General features: G+C 31.2%; 1 protein-coding gene across 1 annotated transcript in view; it reads right to left on the bottom strand.

Annotated features, from left to right (window-relative positions):
• Positions 1 to 24,633, bottom strand: part of LOC145315382 (uncharacterized) — a 47,035-nt gene extending 22,402 nt beyond the window's left edge. The window contains exons 1-17 of the mRNA XM_080155369.1: positions 24,485 to 24,633; positions 23,998 to 24,139; positions 23,728 to 23,796; positions 23,300 to 23,379; positions 22,892 to 22,959; positions 22,053 to 22,634; positions 20,663 to 20,846; positions 12,521 to 12,611; positions 9,486 to 9,673; positions 8,961 to 9,116; positions 8,613 to 8,691; positions 8,234 to 8,334; positions 3,909 to 4,257; positions 2,255 to 2,395; positions 1,430 to 1,838; positions 1,143 to 1,222; positions 189 to 696 (exon numbers count right to left, since the gene is read on the bottom strand). Of these exons, the coding sequence (XP_080011495.1) occupies positions 189 to 696; positions 1,143 to 1,222; positions 1,430 to 1,838; positions 2,255 to 2,395; positions 3,909 to 4,257; positions 8,234 to 8,334; positions 8,613 to 8,691; positions 8,961 to 9,116; positions 9,486 to 9,673; positions 12,521 to 12,611; positions 20,663 to 20,846; positions 22,053 to 22,634; positions 22,892 to 22,959; positions 23,300 to 23,379; positions 23,728 to 23,796; positions 23,998 to 24,139; positions 24,485 to 24,555 (3,298 nt within the window). The 5' untranslated portion in view covers positions 24,556 to 24,633. The remainder of the gene's footprint in view (positions 1 to 188; positions 697 to 1,142; positions 1,223 to 1,429; positions 1,839 to 2,254; positions 2,396 to 3,908; positions 4,258 to 8,233; positions 8,335 to 8,612; positions 8,692 to 8,960; positions 9,117 to 9,485; positions 9,674 to 12,520; positions 12,612 to 20,662; positions 20,847 to 22,052; positions 22,635 to 22,891; positions 22,960 to 23,299; positions 23,380 to 23,727; positions 23,797 to 23,997; positions 24,140 to 24,484) is intronic.
• Between the last annotated feature and the right edge of the window lie 2,454 nt (positions 24,634 to 27,087).

Genomic DNA, 27,087 nt, shown 5'->3' with positions numbered 1-27,087 from the left:
CCAAAAAAAATTGGGGAAAGCAGGAATAGAAATAAATATACAATACTGTGTATAAGGTACCTTTCGAGGTGTACTTTCGGTAACGGAGCGGTCGTTAGAAAGGTCTATAACGGTCGGGGCATTATTTATTTCATCATGTTCACTTAATAACGGTTTTTGCTGACTATTACCGCCAATTAAACGTTTACCTTCGCCTTTTTTGCGCGCTTCAATTTCTAATATTTGTTGTTTGAACCTAGATCCCATTCCAGTCATTAGCTGGATTACTTTATCCTTTATCTTATTTGTTGAATCACCATTTGTATTGGTAGCTTCTGTTTTATTATTAAGATTGTCATTGGTAATGTCATTAGCAAAAGGGTTAGTTGCAGCGTATGTAATATTATTGTCACTGTTCGTTTCATTATTATTGTACAGAAAAGGGTTAGTACAATTTGTATCCTCTTTACTTTCAACCTTTTTATTGTTAGACACAGCATTGGATAATGATAAAGTAACTCCATTTGCGGATTTTGAAGCATTTGATGTTATACTAGTTGGTGAGGAACATGATATTGAGTGTATTGATGAATCTGGTGTGTTTGATGGAGGTGGCACCGACTCTAGCAGGCAGCTAAGACTCTCACAGGGCCGTGGGTTCACCAAGGCACCGTCGAGTGTGGAGGAGAGAGTTGATGTTGTCGTGATGGAACCCTCCTATGTAGTTGACATTAACAATAAGCAAATGGTCGAAACTTCAATATGTTTAATTTAAAGAAAAATATGAATAGTTTTTTTAGATTTCATTGCCTATCTATGAGGTTAGATTGATAGATTTGAGCCAACTTTGAAGGTTGAGTGGTCTAAATTTTCTTATCCATCTTTTAAAATTAGAGATGAATTTTTTAGACAGACATTCTAGCTTTTCTATAATAGAATAAAATCCTTTTTCAGTATGAGATTAATACTGCTGGATTAGAACCATAGCATCGTATTATAGACAGCTTTCCGACGATGTTAAAAAAAAATTAAAATCGACACCAGTATAATTGGCCAACTAGACAAAAATATATTTAATATTTTTTTATTTTCTTATCCGCGGAAAGCTATCTATAATACGATGCGATAAACTTGTATTCCATTTGCTTATTTGATGACCCTGCCTCAGAAAGAATAGAGTTGATAGAATCTATTGACATTTCACTGTCTACAGATTGGTAGGAATCTCGAGGATTTTCTTTCTACAAATCAAATTTGGATATTTATATTTTACAGCGAAGCTACTTTATGATTCACAATATCAATTTGTTTTTCTAACACACAATCACATTTTCTACAAATATAGATATATCAAAGTTTTTGGCGAACCCCCCCTCCCCCACCCTTACCACTTCAATCGGAAAAAATCAATACAAAAAAAAACTTTTATTAAATATCCAAAAATGTTCCTGAACAGCTAACGGAGACGACACCGCCGATATTCTTGACAGCCTGAAGATATTATCATACGTTGAGGCAGGCCTGGAAACTGGCCTTGAACCTGCCCTGGACGACGCCGCTGATCTATCATTCGCCTCATCCTCCTCTTGAATAATACTCAAATAATGCCGCCGCCAAAAATATTGACTAGCCTTTGTGCGACGAGCCGGCGGATCTGGCGGTTGATTACCGCCGCTGTTTGAACCATCATTTGATGTAATATTGACTGAATTAAAGAAGTCGGCGATTTCTTTTTCAGTTGGTGGTAACTCGTTGCCGTTGGTCTGATTGTTGTCCGAGGTGAAGTTTGATAGCTTCTTGACCGTGTCCATGCCTGCTATGACCGCCATCAGGTGTTCCAGCTGGTCAGGTGTCAACTCCTGAATAAGAATTTTAATAATTTTTGTACCTTTCATATTCAAACTTATTAGAAACCTATTGGAAACTTACACGAAAAACATACTTTAGGCCCTTTATATTTTTTGTTGACATAAAAAGCTTACTATTTGATATTTTATACCATACAATGATTGTACAAGGAAGACAAACATAAATAACATGCAGACAGGAAGACTTAAAACAGTTCTACACTCTAGTTAAAACGTTACAGAAAGACAGACATACATACACGCATAGAAAATTAAAGAAGGAAATATAAATTAAACTATAATCTTAAAAATAGTGAAGTATAAAGATAAACAGATAGACTTATAAAATACAAAAATTTAATGTAAAAGAGCAAAGGTTACAATACCATTTTAAATTTATTATGCCCCTTCCATCGAGATTTGGTTACCTGAATTTGTCCGTTTGGATCCATGGCGCTTTTAGCAAGATTTATCTGGGAAGCAAGTCCTTGGTTATTGGCTGATGGTTGTTGAGTATCACGTCTCCTTACTTGGCAGGTTACCACACATTCATACTCAATATTGTCATCCTATAATAGGCAAAAACTTAATTAAGAACTTATTAAGGAGTAAAAGGACATTTCCTATATGAATACTATAATCTATTGTTAAAAGAATAAATACATCCATAGATAATCTAAACTTTGCTTTAAAAACAAGAAAAAAACTGTTAAAGTAAATAATTTGGTTTCGGAATGTTTTTAACATTATAGCTTTACCACTAGTGAGCTCTATTTGGAGAAAGGCGTTTTTAAGTTTTTAAGGGGCTGGGTCATTTTGTTCTAAGGGCGATTTCGCTTAGAGGTTTGGTGGTACCTTACCTAAAAATATTACAAAACTTCCCAGGACCTATGAGATGTTACACTTTAAAAAGAACCATAACGGTTAGCGAGATCCTTAGGTACCAGAAACAGACACAGATCCTGTTACTTTTATATACGGATACTAGTTCCCAGGACCTATGAAAGCTAGGTACATTGAACACACACAGACAGATAGACATCCTGGTATATAAATATAAAGATGCAGAAATTTAGTGTGCTGAATTTACTGTGCATATTACAATCTACACAGTATGTATTTCAAATGCTTAATTCTTTTAAGGCATACTTAATACTTATGTTACATATGGCATGTTTCATTACACACATAATGTAAATCAATTTAAGTGTTTAATTTACAAAAGAAAATAAAGATAATGACTTAATTATTCGATAACTACAAGTCAAAATACAAAAAAAGAGTAATATATGTTCACCAAAAAGTTATATAAACAGGTTTTCACGGATAGTAAAATGAAAATTAATAGGATTATTTCCTGTTGCGTTGGCCCCGAGGGACCAAAAGTCCATAGAAAATTGTCTATATTACTATATGCCTAATATGTCTATATTACCACTATCCAAACACTTAAAGATGAAATTGAAAGATTTAAATATGAAAAAAAATTAAATTTGTAAAAAATCACTGTTCAATCTAAATTTCATAATCCTTATATCCATTTCTTAAATTGTATTTAACATTTGTTGTATATCACAATTAACACTTCACTTAGATTCAATGAGAATCAATTTCACTATGAAAACAAAGTTTTAGAGTGGCTACACGGAATCAAAACATACATGTAATTTAGAGCATATGTTATAAAAGGGAAAATTTTGTGCTAAATTTAAATTTTAATGAAATGTACCTATTGCATTTAAATTTTAGCATGTCTTAGATGGATAATTATGATGGGCAGGTATTGAAAAATATATATAAAATACAAAAACAGAGCTGACAAATATTTCATTAAAATTTTCCAAGGGAAATAAAGAAATACATAGAGTTGAAAAAGTCTATTAACTCCATTCTAGAGTTATTTGATTACATACCTAAATGTTTTCTAGTTTATTTTATGTATTGTTATATAAAACTACTTTCTATATAAATTTAAAAGATTTACGCAAAAATCTTTGAAACTTATTGCAAAAAAATGCGCAACAGATTATTTCTCATAAAATTGAAAACAAAAACAACCCCTAAATTTACAATTATACACACCTGTGCTAACTTGCTCTGCAAAAGATTTCCCTCTGACTGTGATCGCCGGAAGCCAAACAGGGGAAAAGCCTCCCCTCCGGGCTCAGATCCGCCCCTTGCCGGGTCCTCCGTCTGTTTCCTGGAGGCGGGGGCTGATGAAAAGGTCATCTTGTCCCCGGAAGCCGAAACTAGGATATTTTCTCCCCCAGAGGGGGGCAGGATTTGTGAGGAGGTGGATTTAGGGAGGAGCGGCGGGGGTGAGGTGGTGAACTGTAGGGGCGAGGGGGTTGTTGGGGAGGTGAGGGAAGGTAGTAGCGGTCGACCGGAATCTGAAATATTCCCCCTCGGCTGCTCTCTGTCTTGTCTTGTGCTGAAATATCATTCACAATCATAATCAACATTTTTCATCCTTTTATATAGCAAGCATTATTATACATGTATGTCACAGACAGGGATATTGCAACAATTCAAAAATCATTTTGTTTACAATTTTTAAATGTGTTAGAAATAGATAGATAGATATCTTGAAGTAAAAATTTAAATACCAACCATTCCTACCTGCAAACTTTTGAAAATTACAGAGAAGAAAAATATATATTTTCTTAAACTATTTTTTTCCTGTAGCTTACCCTGCGCTTGCATTACGAATTTAGAGTTTTAATTTTCATGTAAAACAAATGTTTTTCAGTAGGAAACAGAATGAATCGTTATTTTTAAAAACTAAAATTGCATATAAGAAAGAAAGGGAAGGATTTAAAAAAAAATAATCTACAGTTGAAACTTCCAGAAAAAAGTCGAGTAATCATAGGGCTGGTTGTATAATGGTGGTAACTTTACTTTTTACTGTGGGAGTTATGAAAGAAAAGAAGATATTGGTTCCACTAAGTTATACTTGTTTGGTAGACCTGACATTAGTGTCATTGATTACAGCCTCGCCCATATGAGGTAATTGTAAAAATGTAAATAAGTTATAATGAGAGAAATATGTAGCTATAGCTTGTTTGGGAAGTAAAGACAAGGCAACCAATCCTTTGATTTTAAAACCTTTTGTCCTGAATTATCAACTTTATTGGAATGTTTACTATGGGCTACACACTGTCAATTTTCTGACATAGAAGCAGCAGATGCAAAAAAATCTAATAAATTTGTTTTCTGTTTTTGTTTTTAAGACTAAGTATCCTATAAGAATTAAATGCAGCTTTTCTAAACATTGCATCATGTATTAATTAACATGTTTTTTTAATGCAATCACTATGCTTAAAATGAGACATTTAATGGATATATTTCGACAAATAAAAACATTGAATCTTAAAGTCGATACAATGCTTTAAGGTTTTACTTGGTAATGTCGGGGTACATATCAGGTAAAGTTAACAAAGAGAAGGATATTTTAGGGTCCAAATTAAATTGAACAGGATAATGATAATTCTTTTCCTTATTCTATTTTTTATTACAAATTACTGAGTATACATAAAATATTTATGCATTCTGTTCTATAGAAGAAAGTGAAAACAATACCTACGCTAAAAAAAACTCTTGGACTATTTTACAAATTAGGAATTCTTGGAATCTTAATTTAAGCTAAATCTATAAAAAAAATCATTTAATTCAAAAAAGGTAAATTTGTTCAAGCCCAGTAATTTGAGGCAAAAATCAAAACATATCAATATAAGGGGTTAAAAAGTTTTATATTTATTTTGTACTAACAAATTGACTTTTAACTTAGATGTTCAATTAACCAACAATTAAACAAGTATTAGAAACATTGCCTTTATAAAATAAACTTCATTATAAAAATGTTGGTTAAAATTCTTAAATTATGATGTTTTTTATATGACTTTCTTAAATAAGAGAAATGGATATAAAACGTGAAATTACAGGAATCAGACGTAAAATTGTAAAAAATAAAGTGGAGAAATAGATTAAAATTCTGAAAAAATAGATGTGTATATGATCATCAACAACAAAAATAATTAATAGTTGTTTATCCATCGTATAATAATCAGCTTTCCGCGGATATTAAAATGAAAAACCCTAAGATTAAAACCAGTTTTGTTAGCGCTATAGGGCCGAAGATCCGGTCAAAAAAAAAATGGTATTAATGTTGCAATTTTTGTTTTAATATTCGTGAAAATTTTACTGTAATACGTACTATGCATGATTTTTCACTAATTTTGCTTTTTTGTTCAAGTATTTGTTTTTATAATAGTATTCCCTATCCCTGAAAGAAGAGACATAAAAATGTTAGAAGGGATAAAATTTTGTTGAGGGAATAGGACATAAAATAAACACTTTCAAAGAGGGATAGTTCATCTCAATTAAAAATTATGGTTATCATCATCTAAAAGCACATTTATCGCTTATAGGCAGTTTTTGTGAATTTAAAAATAAAAAAATAAATAGGTATGGGCCAAGGCCTTCGGCTCTTGGAGACAACAAAAAGAGACTATTCCAATATCGTAAGATACATACATTGTTTTCATGATAATTCAAAACCAGTGAAAATGAACTAGACTTGGAGCAAAACAGGAAAAAAAACTTTAAAAAAATAGTTTTCCTTAAGAATAAATATCCCGCATTGAAGCACATTCCTTAGGTTTTGTTTCTATTTCTTGCTTGCAAATAACTTTCTCTTTTTCCCCTAATTTAAACTCTTATTTAGTGACCGCTCTATATTTCACCCTCACTTTTTATTTTTCATTTTAATATTTATCTATATCTATCCTTTCTTCGTTCTTTAAATCTGCCTTTTTTGTCTTTTATATGCTAAAAGTTTTCCTGTTTTTGATTTTGCCTATCCCTTCTTAATTGATATGATTTTTTGCCCACTCTTTCTTTCTTTCCTTATATCTGTCTTTCTTTCTTCCTCTCTCCTTTCTCTATCACTATCCTTCTTTCTCTCTCTCTCTCTTTTGTTTCTCTCTCTTCGCCTCTCTCCCTCTCTTTCTCTCTCTTTTCTCTCTCTATTTCTCTCTCTCTTTATCTCTCTTTCTCTCTCTCTCTCGCTCTCTCTCTCTCTCTTTCTTTCTCTCTCTCTCTCTCTCTCTCTCTCTCTCTCTCTCTCTCTCTCTCTCTCTCTCTCTCTCCATCTCCTTTAGCCTGATATGTTTTGCATAGATTATCTGTTTTTGCTAGGATTAAGTATTTAGATAATTTAGGAGAACAAATTCGTTTAATTGGATTATTAACCTTTCCCTATAAACTAACTAAGAGCCCAGGAATAAAGGGGTTTTTAAATTTTAAATGCAGGCTTGTGGCATTTTGGATTTTGGCAGTCAAAATAATAAAACTGCCTCTATCTTTTCCGCCAGAGTCAAAATAATCAAATTGTACATCATCCTGCAATTGTTTTCAAAAAAGAAAAAAATACTACTGTTAGAAATTAAATTAAATTTCTTGCTGATGAGAAAGGAGAGGAACAATTGTTTAATGATCCAATTAAAATAATGCTTTTATAAATTTATTTTATTTCATAAATATATTTGTAGTATCAACTACCAATACCCTTTTTCCTGATTGTACTAATGACTAATCTAGGTTAATATTTTTCAGTATATCTTGATATTCATAGTATATCATGGATTTTGTGTATTTAGTTATTTTAAAATATTTAAATCTGTTTAATGCATTCTCCCTACTCTAACTATTAATGTCGCGCAACTGACATAGTAGCAATAGGAACCATTATTAACGTCTTTATTTATTTGTTAAGCCGAGATTCGAACCTGTCACCTCCCCGACGACAAACTTTTTAATGCTACAATGCATGGTAGAGAAAAATAAACCTGAAATTATTATTTTTTAAACATAATAGCGGACATACCCAATCGCAGTTTTAATTCAATTATACTTCCTTCTCTTTCAAACTCTTTTGTTAATTAACTGTAGCCAAGCAAATAGAATTAACCGACTTACTCACATGACTTGTAAAGCAACTTAGCTATCCTATTATATAAAGTAGTAAACGTTTTTTGTCTGTCTCGAAGGATCTCGCTAACCGCTGAACCGAAATTGTTCTCCTTTACAGTGAAGCTTCTTATAGGTCCTGGGAAGGTTTCAAACTATTTTTGAAGAGGGTTTCTTTACCCCCTTCCCCCAAAAAAGATATTTTTAACTCTTTTGAAACTCAAATTTAAAATGGGATGAGGTCGACTTTTAACCCTCCTACCAGTGCCCCTAGAGGCTTCTAGGGGCGTAGCCGCTAGTTTAAAAAAAATAATGGACCTAAAAGAAATATTTTTTGTATAAAAATGTAATTTTGCAGATGTTACATAATAAATGACAACTAGAAACATACTAGCACAGCTAACTTGTATAGTTGCTTACCAAATAAGAACTTAGTATACCTGGGGGAAGATCTATCTTTTGTTGGAGTATGTGCAGGAGGTAGGGAGAGACCAGCTTGGGCTTCCGTCACACTCTCATACCGAAGACCAGAACTCAGTCCCTATACAAATTAGAAACAATAGTACATTTAGAAAATACACGTTTAAAATTAGGTATAGCCGTGAATAAGTTAGTTAACATTGTTGTTACAAATTGATATTTTTTCTAAATAAGATAAAAACTTTGTAATCAGGGACAATAGATGGTTAATATGGAGAAAACTATTCAATCTTTACTCTTTTCGTTTTGAATTCTGCGTTGCTTATATTTATATAAAAATGTGTAAAATGCCGCATTATTCCAATAGACTGGTTAAAAATATGAAAATAATTGTATTACCTGCCAACTTCGGCTGCGACGGAGCTGTTCAGACGCGGATGGAGATTTCTTTCCTCCTCGCAGACGCATTCGTCCAACCCTAAAGGAGAATAAAAGAATTGCTTTTGTTCTAAGGATTGCTATTAGGCCATATGTACTTAACCGATATTTTATATTTCTTTCTTGTCATATCAAATTCTTTCTCTCTCATTTTATTTCAGCTGTGAATTAATTTCAATTATGAACATATTGTCATACGCTTTTTCTCTTACCTCAATCAGCTTCTAACTATCAGTATTAACATCCTTGTTGCCCGATACCCTAGTCTTTTTATATAGCCATAATAAATTTAAAATTATCACGATGTACCTGAATAAGCTGCGCCTGCTACCATTGTTAACATCCTTGTTATCTGCAGTCATATTCTTGTCCTCTTGTCCAGTTACAGAACAATTATCCTCTTCCAATTTTACAAATAGATCGTTTTCTATGTCTTCAAGCAGTGATTTTATCTCCTCCTCTTCTGTTAATAAATTTTCATATACTTTAGATTAAATAAGGTCCAGGAAAACAACGTGGTGTTTGGGCTCCAAACAGAAGCTTGCAGAATGGGGGTGTATGTTGTATTCACCCATTGAAAAATTAAAGGGGCTGGATACAACCAATTAATAAGGGTCCACACCTAAACAGCACAGTAGTTCTTCAAACAATTTTTATAAAGTAATTGGACAATGCTGATTGACAAGAGATTAGCTGATTCTACTGACTTTTTCAGAAAAAAAATGAAAAAAGTAGTGATGTCAATCTTTCTATATACTATTATTTATACCATATAAATAATTGATAGAAATGTTAATGCATGTATTTCAAAATTAAGAATAATGAAAATTTCCTTCTATATCTTCTTCTTTTTCTGGAGTATCCCCTTGGTCATCCTCCGAATCTACGTCACTAATGACTGGAGAAATGTAGGGGGTAGGTTCACTGCTCGGCTCCCCGCTGGGTTCGCGTCCCGGAGTTTTTTCAGGGGTTGCCTTGTTTAGCTCGGGTTTCTTCCCAGTCGAAATTTTTCTCAGGGTTACCTATAATTATTGAAGAGTTATATTTTTAATTAGCACATTAACATTCATGGATTTGACCCTAGAAAAAAAGGCAAATGTCCCCCAAAGGTCCTTCTTTCCAGCACGACCTTTTGAAGTTTTCAGGCTACTCAAAGAACAATTTTAAGTTTTTTATAGTTAGAATATTCAATATTATATTCATCTATCCATCCATTACTAAATATCATCATTAAATTAAAAGGATGCTAGTAATCCCTTTATGTAATAATTTAATAGTTGAAAAAATAAGTAGAAAAACTTAATTAACTACCAAAAAATATCATCACCAAGCAGTTTGATTAAGTATGGAATCTTTTTTTAAATATATAAATTTTATTACAACTAAAAAGAGAAAAGAACGATTAAAGGCGAAAGATCTAGATGAAGAAACTTAAGCTTTTTACAATTCAAAACAGTATTTTGATGTAAGGTTGCGTTAATTATAAAAAGAAAGTATTTTAGTTTACATCTTTGTTTATACATTTCCTTCTAGCCAAAATCTTCACGTGATTAAAGAACAAAATGCGAAGTGGTCAAGCAAAAGTAGGATTGGTAAAAGTATTAAAAAAGTAAAAACATATTTTATCAATATATTTATAAATAATATAATGTTTTAAATCAGAAGTATTTCTATTCCTGTACTTAATATATTCCGCCCTTTAAGTAATCTTATCAAACAAGTGGCCGCATTTTACCCTCTACCACATAAAAATGGCATAAAACTTGCCAAAGTCACTGCCGTTTTTTATTCAACCACAAAGTTTAAAGAAATTTTCGATCACTGTTTTTATAAATATGTTTACATTATCTAAATGCTTGCAAGAAAAAAAGTTTTGTGTTTGTTTAGTTAAATGCATTTTAAAGACATATATCAATAAATCTTGTTATAAAAAGAGTATGTTTGAACCTGTGGGTATTCACTTCCGCATATATTTACAATTGCAAGTGTATCACAATAGCATAAAAGCAATAAGTAAACAAAGTATGCGTGTCTTATTCTATTTGGATGTGATTACAGTTAAACGATGGCTTGTGTTAAAATTTCGAATGGTTCTTCAACGTGATAATTTAACTTCTTTTTAAGTAGCGAAGCTACTCTATAATTTGAAATGTCTGTCTATCCGTATGTCAGTCTGAAACGTTTTTGGGGAAACGTGATTTTCTCAGCTCCTATAAAAGATAGAAGGCTAAAACTTCTTGTCAACATTCCCAGTACTAAAAATAATTAAGTATAAAACATCCATAGCAGTCGGCTGCTTTTAAACCGCTTTTACTTTTTACAACAGATTTTCTCTGCTCTTACAAAAGATACACGGCTGAAACTTTTTGCCAATATTCCCTTCTTTATGCACCATAATTAGGTGTGAAAAATCTATGGTAGTCTGACTGCTTTTACGCAGCTTTTAGCTGTTTTTTTTAAACCTTCAGATATAAAACTTAACCCTTACAGATCCCCCCTCTAGTTTTTTCAATCTCATTTTTTTGTAGGTAAGATGGAGAGCTGTGACTTCATGACTTTTTAAGTTTAAAAATTATACGTCGGCAAGAGTTGATTTTATTAGGACATCTGGTCTGTGTCGGTCGTGGTGTCCGGTCAAAGTCGGTTGGGTAGCACCAAAATTAGAAAAAATTCTAAATAAATCTTAATTTCTACATTATGACTTTTGTGTAAAAGGTAGAAACCTAAAAATTTTTGGGTGAATACTTAGATATTAATGACCTTCTGAGAAAAGTGGTGTTATGACCGTTTTACCGCTCCCTGACCGACTTTATGACCGATTTTTGTCCGGCTTTTACTACAGACATATATCATGAATATCGTGGCTTCTATTACAGCTAGAGACCTATATGTTTTTGGTAAATCCTTGAGCAACAAAAAACAGATAAAAATATTAATTGGCGCCGCCAACCGCCGTTTGGCAGTTTCCGTTATTTGCCGTTTTTCGGCGATGATCAGAAAAAGTAATTTTTTTGTTATGAAAAATAAAAGTTCGTCCTAAAATTTGGTAATCCTAGCTGCAAAATCGGCCGCTCTACAGCTGTTTTAAAATTTAGCGGCTGGCCGCTAAAAACGGCTAAGGACCGGCCTGACCGCTATGACTAGAAAAATTAATTGTCTATGAAAATACACATGCACCACCAGAAAAAAATTTACGTCTTTATCTGTAACAGGAGCCGAGATAGAGGGGGGGGGGCTCTTAGAGCCCTTCCCCCTCCCCCCCCCCCCCGATCTTATAGGGTGGGAATTGGGGCCCGATCTGTAAGGGTTAATTTTTTAAGGTTTTATGATTTTAAGTTTTTGCATATTTATTTGAATATATCTTATATATGATAAAAGTTAATTTGCTCTATAACTTATTCTGTCCGTTTGTCTATTTCATAATTGATTTTGTTCTGTTACTTATGGATGTTGTCATCCTTGTTTTAAAGAATTATTGCAGACAGAATTGAATTTAAGTCTTTAAATCTAGTCCTACATGTAAAGTTTAGAATGGTAAACAAATAATAAATATGCAATTTGAACTATTAACTTTTGCAAAGTGTTCTATTTATTTTGTGTAATGTCATTTTCAGACAGAAATTTTAACTCTTATGTCTGTGACATAGGTACACAAAATGCACGATGTTAAGTGTAACACTGAAAACTATAATTATTTTTTTATTTTCTCCCTCTTCTCTTATTTTCTTGCATTTTATTTTTCTGATTATCATCTATTTCTCTCTCTTTTCTTTTTCTCATCAAGATGTGATTAATTATGTAAAAATTGCATTTAAGATAGACATCTAACACTTGTAGAGAGGCTTCGCTTCTGCAAATGGTTAAATAACCTGAAGTTGCGCATTTTCTGTATCTTCGGTGTCGATTTCTCTTTCTGGGATAGAATTTCGTCGTACTCGACTGTTTCGATCTCGTAGCTCCCTAGAAATATATTTATATAATTATGCGAACCTAAGGGGACATTTGGAGGTAATCCCCCCCCCCCCTAGCGTTTACTGACAAAATATGTTATTAAAACGCAATTTTTGTAGGCAAGAGGGGTCAATCAACTATTAACATTGATTTGGAATTATATGTTTAGAGGCCATATAGCAACCAAAAATATATCTCTGATATCAAGTTGACACGTCATAAGAGAACTGTTTGTAGAGGATATATTAAGGTCAAACATCAATTTTCCTCCAAATCATTAACTCAATTTTAATATTCCGTTGACATCAAATGTTTTGCTAAAGTTAAAAGGATAAAAATACACTAAGATGCTATTTAGAGTTAAATGCATTCCTAAATTGAAATGTTAAAAGTAAAATTGTCCCTAATATAAATTACCTATGTTATAGATCGCCCAGGCATGAATTAGAAATATGTACACATACAACATGTATTTTACATGAGGGCTTTAGCATATAATCGTCAGGATGTTTTTTACCTTTTTTCGCATAAACTGCTATTTTAGTTTATATAATTGAAAAGTTGAATTTTCCCTTAATGCTTGAAAACTTTGTGAAATAATAAAATCCAAATACTAATAAAATCAGTTAACTGAACTTTTTTTAAAAATAAATATAGTTATTGGTACATTATTATCATTTGTACAATCTTAAAGGGTTTAAAACTTGGGACGACCTTTTACTTACATTAGTATTCGTGTAGACTATTGTAAATGTTTATTTTGATGTACAAGCTGTATAAATCAGTGGAATGAATATTAAAGGTTAAGTTACCTACGTTTGCATACATTCAGAATCTTACATAGATTTGAATGGACAGAGATAAAAAGTATTAGGCATTTCATTAAATTATAATATTGAATTTAAAGAAAATTAAATAAATTTATTTAACCTAAAAGCTTTCACAAATTAATTCTAACCTAATTTATTTCATAACTATTTATTTTTATTTGTGAAATGCATTTCTAACAACTATTCTATTGATTGAAATTGTTGTTGCTTTTGCTATGGCATTAAAACACTATGATTGCTTAGAATGCTTCAATTTGTATCAGATTTGTTATATTTCAGAATAATAAGTACCCTGCTTCCCTGATTATAGTTGTATTAGCTAAGGAATTTAGACATTAGAGGCATCTTTTCTTAGTTATGTGCGTGAATAAAATTCACACTGTAATACAAACACAAAATCAGCTCCAAAATTTAATGTTTTAATGAAATGATTTAAAGGAAAATAATATATTATTTTACAAGTTAAGAGATTATTCCACACCCTCCCCCCTAATTTACATTAATCATAATAAAAGTAAAGCTACTAGATAACTTATTCTATCCGTCAATATCGATTTTGGTGAAATTTGATATGCTCAGCCCAGGAACATCCAAGCTTTTTTTATGGGGGATAAACTAAGGGGGTTCAAAAGTTTGAGGGGGGTATATAACCCACCATGCCCACCCTTGGACATCTATGGCTACGCCACTATTTATGAAAAACAGCTGAATTATTATAAAAAGATATTGAAAATTTACACAGAAAATTACTATTTTATATTTATGAGCTTCGCCAATAATTGATGTTTTATTCATGTTTTTCTGTAAACATGGATGAGTATGTCCTTAAGAAGAGCAGTAATAGAATGACAATATTTCAGATGTCAATAAAAACAAAAAGAGAATTTTAAGGGGAGACAGACAATAAACTATGTAGATTAAAATTGCTCATGTAAATCAATTATGTGAAATTATCTTCAATCATAGCATAAAACTTTCCATTAATCCCTGTTTAGAAAACAGATCCTCAAATAATGATATATTTTTTTATAGAATGATGCAAGTTCAAAAGTTAAATCTAATGAGAGAAAAAACTGTTTTCCTCAACTTTAATTTTATTTTTAGAATTAATTCATTTCTTACTATTTCTACAGAAGAAAAAGGTCACTTGATATAATATAAATCTTGGACGCTATTTTTAATTTTGGCTCAAATTAAAAAAATAATATTTTGAAGTAAACCTAAAAATTTTTCAGCTTAATGGTAGCTTTGCACCACCCCTATTTTTTTACAGGAAGGGGGGGGGGGGGGTTAACGCCCCCTTAAATACTTTTCCTACACACTACTGGATATATCAATCTAAAATATACTTATTTTAAACTTATTTATAATATAAAATATATTTATTTTAGATAATAAATTTTAAATCTAATCCTTTGATAATCTGATTATTTTGTCACTGAGTGGATTAAAACAGATTAAATATTACTAAATGCATCATTTTACAAATCATTTTTATTTAATCATAGCGAGTTACATCACCTATTCTTTGTAGTTAAGTTTAGACAATTAGCCTAATTTATTTCAGTATAATTACAAATAACATGAAATAAACTATAATATTTTTGGATTTTGTATAATATAATAAACTAATAATTATTGGCTACTTTTAGATTTTCAACTTATTTCTTATATTCCAGTATGGCTTAGAAAATATCCGCTGGATTTGAACCGGTTCTCAGCCATTTTACAGATAATTTTTCACTAATATTAAAACACTAGCCTACAGCTCACGTTGTTCGCTGGCCTGTAATGCTCTTGAGAATATTAAATATCCGTACTGGAAAGGTAGAAGGCTAATGCAATATTTAAGATATGACGAAGCGGCGCCTTAGGGTCCGAGTTATTAGGAAAAATTATTATATTATAAATTATAGAGTAGCTTCTCTACTAAAAAATATTTTAGCAGAAAATCTTACTTGAACTTTGTATGTCTGTCTGGTATAAAATCAGAATTATGATTTACTTAAAATTAAAAATGAAAAGCAAATTTGTCTGTGAGGATTTCGCTGACTAAAAAGCATCATATATATTTAATTAACTTTGTCAGTCAGTCCGTCCATTATGCTAAAGTTTTAGTAATTAGATTTTATGGATCTACTGCAGTTCATGGTAAAATATTGCTGGTAACGAATGCTTCCTGGTTCCTGGCAATATTACAAGATTCCTGGATCCAGCAGCACGCAAATTCCCCTAAATCCTAGGTTCCTGTTAGCTGGCAATCTGCAAATTTTCCAGGTTACCAGCAATGAGAGAAGATTACTGGCTTACAGGAGTTTTTACCCCATACCCCTTATCACATTTTCTTAGGGGGTAAACAGCAATGATTAATAAGGGAAAGTTGCTTCAATTATTTTATTAATAGAGGTGGGGAAAGGATATAGGAGAGTTGGATCTTTACCTATATATTTAACTGTTTCTATCTTAATATCCACTTTCGCGCCAAAATTTAGGCGCTCCTTTTTATTTTTATAATATATTGAAAAGTGGGGGAGACAAATTCGTAATTTTAATCGTATTAATAAATCAATTTATTTCTAAGTGAGGCTCTGAAATCAAACAATAAAACCAACGAACTTAAACGCCTATAGAATGCCAAAACTTAATACTAGCCCTTATAACCTAAACTAACCTAATTATAAAAAAGTGCCGCGGCCAGGTTTCATTGTGGTTTTTTTTGGGGGGGGGGAGGATCAAAATTGAAAAAAAATTCTAAGAGGATAACGCCAACAATTCTAGCATAAATCAACAAAAAGAGTGGCGTAACTGTGACGTACAGACCATGAAAACATGTAAGTAAGATTATGGCGGGAGATTTTTATTTCAAATTATTCTATTCCCTCTCTTTTTTTTGGAGTCAAATGTAAATTAATAAACCTTTACACGCATATGATTAAATTGGCGCCAAAATTTAGTAACTATACCTTACAACCCATCCCACTCAATACTGTACAGACAGCTAAAGCGCGAGAGCTTTTAAATTCAATTAACGCCATCCCCTCCTCATTTAAGGCTGTATAAACTTTAGGGGAAAGTTTAACACTTTTGCGCCAAAATTTGAATGGCATCTTTATTTCGTCTTATAAAATGCGGGGTTCTAATTGTTGGGTATTCGAGTTAAGATAAAGAAACCTCTTGACAAAAAAGCTAATTGGTTACCCATTTTTAAATTTAAAATTTATGAACTGAATCTCTGAAATACTTTTGGGTGTTTTAAATTCTAATTATCTTCCTTCCTTTTGATTCTTTGTAAACTCAAGCAAGCAAGGTTGACAATATAGTAATATTTTTTTGTTTCTCAATTAAGATCTCACTAACCACTGATTCGATTGAGTTTTTCATTTTAGAGAAGCTTCTCAAGGTTCTATCAATTTCAAAACGGAGCCTCATGATGCTAAGGGCGCAACCGCTACAATCTACAATATAAAGTAGCGAAGGATTTTAATTTAAAGTAAAATATTTAGGAAAAGTAAGTTACAATTACATAATGAGTTTCATACTTATTTATAAGTATCACATTTTTGTGCGTGTTTGACTGTCTTTGTACACAGAGGGATCTTGCTAACCGATGAACCAAACAATTTTAATATTTTTTTCTAGTGGCGGTTTATCTTAAGAGGATTGTGGATGATACCCTCAAATAAACCAAATAGTTAAAACCTTCCCAGGACCTATTGACCTTAAAGTTTTTCCTGACTACTTTTATATTGTTACTTTTTACACCTTCATAAACGTTGTATTAATAACTGTTGATAAAATCAGAAATAAGGAATTTTTATGATATTTGTCTCAGTCCCCCCCCCCCCTCCCTTTTCTCTAATTCATTATTTACATTTGATCAGTTTAAGGTTTTTAATTTACTGTAAATTGTTGCAGAGCGGAGCAATATTTATACCTTTTCCTAGCTCCCTCAATTACTACAGAGAAACACCACTACCCCCCCCCCCCCTCCCCCCACATCAGACAAACATGCCAAAATAGCCACTTTTGAGTTTTGTGAATCTTATCAACCTCTAATTGTGGGGTAAGTGTAATAAAAGGGAAATGTGAATTAAAAGGGAAATATTGCTTTTTAACAGGAATATTTCAAAAATGGCAGTGACCAGGAATATGCATAAATTGCTGGCAACCAGGAAAGTTAAACATTGGTAGCTCCAGCATTATTTCTTGTTATGCTAGATCCAGGAATCTTCTAACATTGCCAGGAAACAGGAAGCACTCGTTACCAGCAATATTTTACCATGAACTGCAGTAGATCCGATTTTATGGTATTTTATGTTTTAAGTTTACTGTATATATTTCTATTGACATCGAATGTTTTAACAATATTGTCCGTCTATTTTATTAGATTTTTATGAACTTCACAAAGTTTATGGATGTTATCATATGTTTCTTGGTACTCTAATTGAAATGTCTGTCTGTCTGTCTGAAAGAAACCGTAAAGAAGTAAACGTGAATTTCTCTTCAGTTATAAAAGATCTAAGGCTGGAATTAAAAACATCCCCATACTGATGAACTTACTTTGTCCGTCCGTCTGTTGAAATGCTTTGATATGCATCTACTAACAAAGATATTTTATAAATTCTATTGTAAAGATTTCCATGTTTATTAGCTTTACTAAGGACTTATAAATGATGTCATCCTTGTTTAGCTTTAAAATTTCTAAGAAATTCTATATGTTCTATAATTAGTATCTTATCAAGAGTAAGGGCACATCAAGGGTAAACCTTGGTGGGTTAGAGCCCCCTGCAGGAGTTAGGCTTATGCAAAAAAAACTATCCCTTCTAATTTACAATTTATTTATAAAATATGGAAGTGTATTTTCAATGCTCGATATGCACTCGATATGGGAAAGCACCCTAATCCTCACTTTGGCTGACCTTGCTTTTTTATTAAATATAATATTTTTTTACGCGAAGCCCCTCTTTAATTAGAAATGTCCGTCTGAGGGTAAAACATAATTCACCATCTGCTATTTAATTTTTGAGAATATACCCTATACCTTTAAGCATCCAATATGTGATTTACTTATTCCATCAGCCTGTCGGAAATACCCTGCAAGGCATTTAATTTAAAATGTAAAAATTTTATTTATCAAATTCTAAATTAGATAGACGATCACGACTGATTTTTCTAGAGAAGATTTTCCTGATAGATGAATATCTACTCTCTACCTTATTTAGTCGGTTAGTCTGTCTGTAACCCTCCAGATGACATCAATTTCTGTAGGGAAATGTGCCTTTTCTTCTATTGAAAATAGAAGTCTAGCCTATAGTCCTTAAAATAAAGTAAAAGGATCTCGGAGTGTGTGTCTGTCTGTCTGTACTAAAAGATCTCTATAAACGCAGAATCGATATGGTTCTCCTTTACAAATAAGCATCCATTATATAATTTACCTGGTCTGTCAGTCTATCGGTAATGCTCTGATTGTCATTTGATTGATAGAAAGATGAATTTTTTCCTGGTAAAATTTTACAGGGTGATGAGCATCTACTCTGCATCTCAATTGGCCCGTCAGTCTGTCTGCAAAAATATGTTTTTCCACTTTTTTTATGAAGGTTAAGATCTCAATAACTACTGAAGAAATTGGGTTCTCTATTTTAGGTAAGCTTTAAATAGGTCCCATGATGGTATTGGGCTATTTCATTTTCAGATGGTTTTGAGCTATTTTTTCTAGCCTGTTTCTGCCCCTTTTAATTGAGAGCCCCTGGATGCTAGGTACACATCCGCTAGTTTAAAATATTCTTATGCATTTAGAATAGAAAGAGATAAATATATTAACTTACACATAAAGATTACTTCAAGTTCAACTACTTACGTTAGAATTTCTGTCCGGCTGATTTTAGTTATTTATTTTATATTAAAGCCTTTGATACTATTTGAACATATTAACATTCTGCCTTAGCGTTTTCTTCCATTTTCTTTTGATTTCTTAATTTAATGTTCAAATACGTATTTATAATAAAGCCATTTTCATTCTTTCAAAAATGCAATTTAAATTACGGAATTTATTTTCCAATATATAATTTTTATAACCGTCAGGAAAGGGTTAAAATGTATTAAATTTTTGTTTCAAAATTTGGACACATTAGGGAGGGGCGCTAGAATCAACTCATTTTAAAACTAAGTTTTCTTAAATTTACTTTAATATGAATTTAAATTATCTTTTTTAAGAAAAGTAATAAAATACTTCAATATTATGTTAATAGCGAGATGAAATAAAAAAATAAATTTATTCTTAATAAAGTAAAATATTGGGTTTTATTGTTCTGGGCAATGAGAGTTTATTATGGATTATTGGAGCACTATGAGTTTTAAACATTTATTCCTTGGAAAACTTGAGCTCGTTTATAGACATTTATTTCCTATATAGATCTGACATGGATCTTGAAGCAATAAAGCAGGCCCTTTTGTAAATGTTAAAAATTGGAAAAATCTATTAAATAAAAGTAATCGCAAATATACTTAGTAAATAAAATTAATACCAGTATTGTTAGCCCAGACCTTCTGCCCCTGGGGGTTAACAAAACTGGTTTTGATATTGTTTATTTTTTATTTTAAAATACGCGGAAAGCTGCCTATAATACAATGCGTTGAATAAAGTGTAAACCAGACCAGAATATTTTTTTTTCAGGGGAGGTTGGCATTAGTATATTTAAGGCTATTAATTTGGACTGACATACAGATTTAAAAATAAGATAAATAAAAAAAATTCTGATTGATTTGGAAAAAAATGGATAAAAATTTCATACCCTCTTTTTTTTAAGGGGGTAGGACTTTTAAAAATATTTTAGAGGGTATAGTCGGTTGTATCCACCCTCCTTAATTTTGTCAGAGGGTGGATACTTCTGTATGGTATTGACTCTAATATATTCTGATTTGATAAACCCAACAAGGGATACAAGTTTAAGAAATATCTCAATTAAGAAAGCTAAATTTTTCAAATTAATTAGATGTTAAACATTTTTTAAATACGCCCATTAGAGACATAAGAAAAAAGAAAAGAACAAAATATAACATCTTGCAAAATCATAGAAATATTAATGAACTAAGTTTTAAATAAAGTGGACTATTCTATAGTGTCTAAAGTCTAAATATGTCAATGACAGCTAAACTTAATGTATTATTGGCGTAAATCTACATTTTTTTAGGAATTTTTAGGCTTTACTTTAGTCATTAAATTTGATTCACCTGTAATAGTCACTATCATTTGATTCTATTGAAGAAGGTCGTGACTTTTCTTTTACACTGCGCCTTCCTTCACAATCAAGAGCTGCTGCGCTACAGTAATCATCATTGTAATTTATCTCACTATTATCCACTGTAATATCACTGTTGTCAACAACGTCCTCTATGGTAGCGTAATCAGCCTCTACTAAAATAACAATTATCACGTCAGTATTAGCAAAAAAAATCCACGAACAGACATCAACATTCCAAATAACAAATAATAGAAAAGGAAAAACTAATTTTTAGACTAGAGTAAACCTGATTAAAATTGAAAATTAATGAAACATAAAACAACGGCATGACTCTTACTTCTTTGTCAGTGAAAGTAATTTAGTTTTCTGCGTTGAAGTTTTCAATAGTATGCTGCAAATGTAAGGAAAATTTCATAAATAATCACTTTAAAAATTTGCCAAATAAATCTAATTTGTTTTTCAGATTCTTTATCACCCTAACCTAGCATTTTTTGTCAAAAAAAATCCAGGAAAAGGTTGAGACAAAAACTGTTCTAAATTTGTGTAATAGTTATGCACTTTAAATTTCAACTGTTGCTTTGCTGCACACGAGAATTGGGAAATAATAAGAAAGAGTGGCAAATATGACTTTCTGCAATATATAGTATACACTGAAAAGTCACGAGTAAATGGATTGAGAAATACTGTACATTTGTATAATTTTAATTGAAATATGAAAATTATTCTGATGATCAGCGAATCGATAAATTTTATTGCGTTTTAAGTAGAAGAAAACTAAAGGGATAACTCAAAGAAAAAGATCATGTTTATTCATGAGCTGGAAATACTTTAAATGTAGCTATATTTTAAGATATCTCAAATATGTTCACCTACCACTTTGTTTGCTTTAAGGAAGACATTTTAGATTTTTGGATTTACTAATTGTTTGTTAAGTACAACATTCAACTTTTAACTCGTTTACCTAGATTTTAACTCTGGAATGAACAAACACACACACACACACATATACACATACTTACACACAAACTAACACCTACTGCATTAATTTGAAAGCAATGCTCTAACAATTGTTTAAAAATGGGCAAAATTTAATCATTTATTTCACTATTCCAGAAAATTTATAAAAGTAAAGTTATAAATTTATTAAATTATTAAATTCTAATGTCTGAATAAAAGTAAAGATATTTATTAGATACAAATTCATTTTGTAAAATCTGTACATATAAATGTTTGATCATGTGTGCATCTAAGAATTCAATCAATTTTGTTATGATTTAAACAATAATGACTTGGATCTTAATTCCATAGGAAAAATTATCTGTTTAAAAAAAATTATATTTAGCTACAAAAAATAAAGTTGTAGAAAAATTTCAAATTACCCGAATTCAATGAATCCGTTCTTTGCGCGTGTCTTGTTCTTGTTTTAACCTCTTTAAAGATCTCATTATCCATTGATATATTCTCGCACACGTCCCCGCTACTCTCCACCGTAAAGTTTCTTGTCGGCGCCTCTGCTAATTTAAAATCACTTTTTACACGTGAACTTTTTTGTTCATTGTTTGCTAATTTGTTGTTGTGTTCAAATTGAACAAAATTATTTGATGAATTATCATTATTAGCCATAATATCACTAAAACTGTCAGTTTTTATGTTCATTTCTTGTTTATGATACATCGCATTATTGTCCTCGAGACAATAGCTGTTACTAGCATACCCAACATTTTTGGCACATTTTGCGTTCCTGTTTTCGCGCGCATTTCCTTTGTCCTGTGACGTCATTAGTTTTTCAGGATCAGCTGTTGGGTTGACTGTCGCATTTTTGGCAGATTTATTGTCATTTGCAGCAGCTAGATGTGTTGCAGAGGCAGTAATAGCATCATTAAGACATTCATTATTTTTGTTCGTAGCTTCATTATCATTTTTGCTGGGTGTAAAATAATTATTAAAAGCTTCAGTGTTACCTAGATTCAAGTACATAGAAAAATATTCATAATTTTATTTAAATGAAATTTCAGGTATTTTTGCATATTATTTTTGTAATAAAATGATTCATGGGATATAAACAACATTTGCATCAAGATACTTGTCTTAATTTAAATTTTTTTGTTCCAATATTTTTTACAAGCATTAAAATTCATATACTAGGCTTCTATGAAAGGTACAGTTTAATAAGATTTGTTGTTTCAGATATTTTTAATTTATATATCTATGTGCTTGCCTAGAATAGTTTCTAATTCAATTCTGATAAGTTCATCTTCTTCGTCTGTGCTAGTTGTGCTATCCCTGGTACAAATAATCTTAGTCTACATATTTTAGGAAAAACTTTACATGATTCAAACTGATTTAAATTTACACATAGTTGGTTAAAGATTTGAGAACAGCTATCCCAAAAATTTTATTAATATAAAAACAATAAAAAGTACAGTTTTGACTGACAAGTGACTGACAAGGACGTCCAAGATTTTTTTTTGGAGGGGAGGGGTTATAACTTAAATGGGTTGTGGTGGGATGAGGAGAGTGAGTTGTTAGGCACCCTTGTAGGCGTTGCAAAATAAGTTTGCTTTAGGTGGCATATCCATATCCCTTATATTAATTCCTAAATTATTGTGTAGACTAATTATCCCTGCGAGTGCTAGAAGATTCTCTGAGTATGTCAGAGCATAATGATAATGCTAGCGAGGTTTCGTGTATACTTGTATTTACATCCTGTTAAAGTTCAATTACATTTATTGCACATAAATATTCAGGTATAAAACTCACCTTTTTGGTGTATGGGCAAACTATTGTACAACAAAATTGCCCCTATATCCAAAATTTGAAGTCTATCTTACGAATACAAGACATGTTTATTTTTTAGTAATACCACATTCAAATTGCCATAATATCCACCTTCAGTATTTTAATATCTTTGGATAGAAATATTAAAACAAAGTATTTATACACTAAAAGACGAATCACTTAAAGGCTTTTAACACGACCTTAAAGATCAAAAACAAAATACATTTTTTACAGAAATTAATTTTTAAATATGCCATAGATTCAATTGAACTGTGCCTGTTTGTTATTATCTTCAGAAATACAAATCATTGAGTCCTGTTCTACGCTTTCCTCGCGTGTTTCATCCTTGTTCATGGTTCATTTACTTACAGTAAAAATTTGATATTCGAGTATACCGTGGTAAGCTAAACAAGTATTCTTAAATTCATGATAGTTTTGCCTATTTTTACATTTTACGAGTTAAGTCTGGATTTTGCTTGTTTTTTAAAACAGAGCAATAAATATTTCTTTTATTGAAATCAATTATTTAACCGTGAGTAAATAAACCTTGATAACAGTATCTACGTTAGAATTATCCACTAATATATCTATACTATCTCTATTGATATCAATTTCAGTAGTAGAGGCAGATCCAATTCTTGGTAGAGAATTCAGTTTTTCCTCATCCTTTGATATCTCTCTTGATCTTCTGTAATATTGTAAAATTTAGTGATATAAAATATCTTTTCAGCAAGAACTAAAGGTTTTAAATACATTATAAAAGTAAAAGGATGTCTATCTGTAACGCAGGATCTCGCTATTCGCTGAACCGATATGAATTTCCTTTACAATTTAGCTTCTTTTTAAACTAAAATTAGGAAAGTGTTGGTTTTCTCATAACACCCCCCCGGCCCCCCCCCCCCCCAACAAAAAAAAACAGATGTCTCGGGGGAGGCGCTAATTTATACATATTCTAAAAACATAAAATTCAACTACTTGTTAACTTATAAAACTTATAAATGTTTGTAGATCTAACTAAGAAAATTCTATTCACCTGTTTGGTAAACTTCTGGTTGAATTAGAAGAAATGCCACGGAAAACATCCGTCTTTTCCACGCTGTTCATCTCCCCAAAATACTGGCGTACAAAAGGTTTGGGACATGAGTTTCGCAATTTACTAAATGCACGTACTTGTTGAATTGTTGCCTGATTTTTGACAGGATTAAAAAATCCAACGTAATGATTGAAATAAAGATAGAGTAATGTATACAAGCATAAAGGCATGAATAGAAACGGTTCCAGGACAAACGCAGGAGTCCCAAACAGAGTAGTGTTAAAATATCAATCTAATTAAGTATTTCTATACAGATTAGGTTAGGTTAAGATATGAATTTACAAATAAGCCCTCTGCAGGGATTAGGCATTTAAAAACCTATAAGATGGTCTAAAATAGGTTAGGTTAGGTTTAGTATTCACTCCTGCGTTTGTCCACTCCGACGTTTGGGACTTCTGTGTTTGTCATAGGACCATAGAAACATGGGGAATAAGATATTGATACTTTTCTTTTGATGATAATATTTAAAAAAATAATATCTTAAAGTATAAATCTAAATTTGAAGAATAAGGTACAAGGTGGTAAAAGTATAATAGAATTTACATTATAAAAGAGAATCATTTTTTTTTAATTAGATGCATATTATTATTGCTTTTTTAACCCTACTCACTTCAAATTTTAACGTTTTTTGACTTTTTATTTAAGCCATATTAATCTCTGTCCCTGTGGTTGTATTTGTTGTTGATCATTTTGCTGTTGTGGCTGTAGATTTTGCTGTTGATTTTCGATAGGCTCTTGAAGTTTATCTACATTTTGCTGTATAATAGGTTGTTGCTGTGCGTGTTGTTGTTTTGAATAGTTTGAGGTTGATCTTAGTGGAATATCGTCACAAGGAGGTTGTGCTGATGGTTTTGAAGAAGTTGTTGTGTTGGAATAAGGTTGTTGTTTGAAAGGCATTGGTCCTAATAATCCTATTACCAAAGATATTTTAAAATTGAAAATAAAAAAATATTAAGAGACAAAAATAAAAAATTAAACACTCTACTTTTTAATATTCAAAAAATTTAAGATAATTGCCTTTTTTGTTATTATCAAGTTATCAAAATAATGTTTATTATCAATTAATGACTTACTGCAACCCCTAACTAAAAGAATATCCTTTCCTGTAGACATCATTGTTCTTTCTTGCTTCAGTTGATCACTTGATTTTTCTCTTTGTAATCGCGGAGGATCATAACTCTGCAATGTTCGTAAGTAACCAGAATTTTCTCTTTTTAATTTGGCAAGGTCACCATTTTGACATTTCAGTTGTTCAATTGATTTTTCTCTTTCTAGCTTTGATGGCTCATAACTTGGCAATTTTCGCAGATAACCAGGATTGTCCCTTTCTAATTTGGCAAGATCCTTATTTTGAGTTTTTAGTTGCTCAATTGATTTTTCTCTCTCTAGATATCCAGAATTTTCTCTATCTAATTTGGGATGGTAAAAATCATTTGGTTGCAAACTTGATTTTTCTTTTTCTAATTTAGGTGGATCATAATTATAAAATTTTATTGGGTCACTTAAACTTTCTGGTTCCAGTTTATTATTTTCATAATTTGGTACTTTTTGAAGGTAACTAGAATTTTCTCTCTCTGGTTTGGAAGAATCAAAACTTTGAAAGTTTAGTCTTTCACTAGACATTTCTAACTTTGTTGAATCATAATTGGACAATTGTTGAAGGTTACCAGAATTTTCTTTTTCTATTATGGGAGGATTATATTTGGAATCTTTTATTGAACCACTTTGTGATTTATGCTGGAAACTAGAGTTTTCACCTTCTATTTTGGGAGGATCGTATTTATAAGATTTTGTTGTTTCATAACTTTGTAATTCTTTAAGGCTACTTGAATTTTCAATTTTGAATGCAGGTGGATCATAGGTTTGTATCGGAAGAGAATTTATTTCTTTCTCTTTATCTTGTGATATTCTAAAGAAAAAAGTTATTTTACAAAAATTGTGTAAATAAAAAAAACTAGTAGAGAATTTAGAAGGTAAAATATAACAAACCTTAATTTGTCAAGCAACAATATTGGTTTTTATAGACTTAAGTAGATAATAAAAAAAGAACATACTTGATGTTACAACTTTATGTGCTTTAGATATGAAATATAAAAAAATACTATCAAAATTATATAACTATATTATAAAAAGTTTTTATATTGGTCAAAGATTTTCACTGTAATCTTAAAGATATTTTCTAAATCACACATACGTATTTGCTTAACATATGTTTTTTAACATTTGAGCTAGCATTTAGGAACTAAATAGCTCTAAAGAGAAGTCAGCACTTTCCTTGTTTTCTTTTCAACTGCACCTTAGTTTAGAAACACAGCACAAGCTAGGAATATTCACATTTCCCTTTTCAGTTTAAATTGTCCAAAGCAAACCCAGTCTTTAATTATAGTAGCACAAGGACAATTAATCTTATTATTAGTGCAGCATTAAAATTTAGATGCATTTCATATGAACAAATTCTATTAAATCTCTAAAGTTACTTGAATTTAGCAAGTTTAGTAAAAAGGTTATTCATTATGTTTGTGTTTTGTGCCAATTTATGCACT

The sequence above is a fragment of the Acartia tonsa genome, chromosome 1 (genome assembly GCF_053477335.1).
Source record: "Acartia tonsa isolate MP-2025a chromosome 1, ASM5347733v1, whole genome shotgun sequence".
Classification (NCBI taxonomy): domain Eukaryota; kingdom Metazoa; phylum Arthropoda; class Copepoda; order Calanoida; family Acartiidae; genus Acartia; species Acartia tonsa.
Note: the sequence above shows the minus strand (reverse complement) of the source record. Positions and strands in the feature narration are given on the sequence as shown.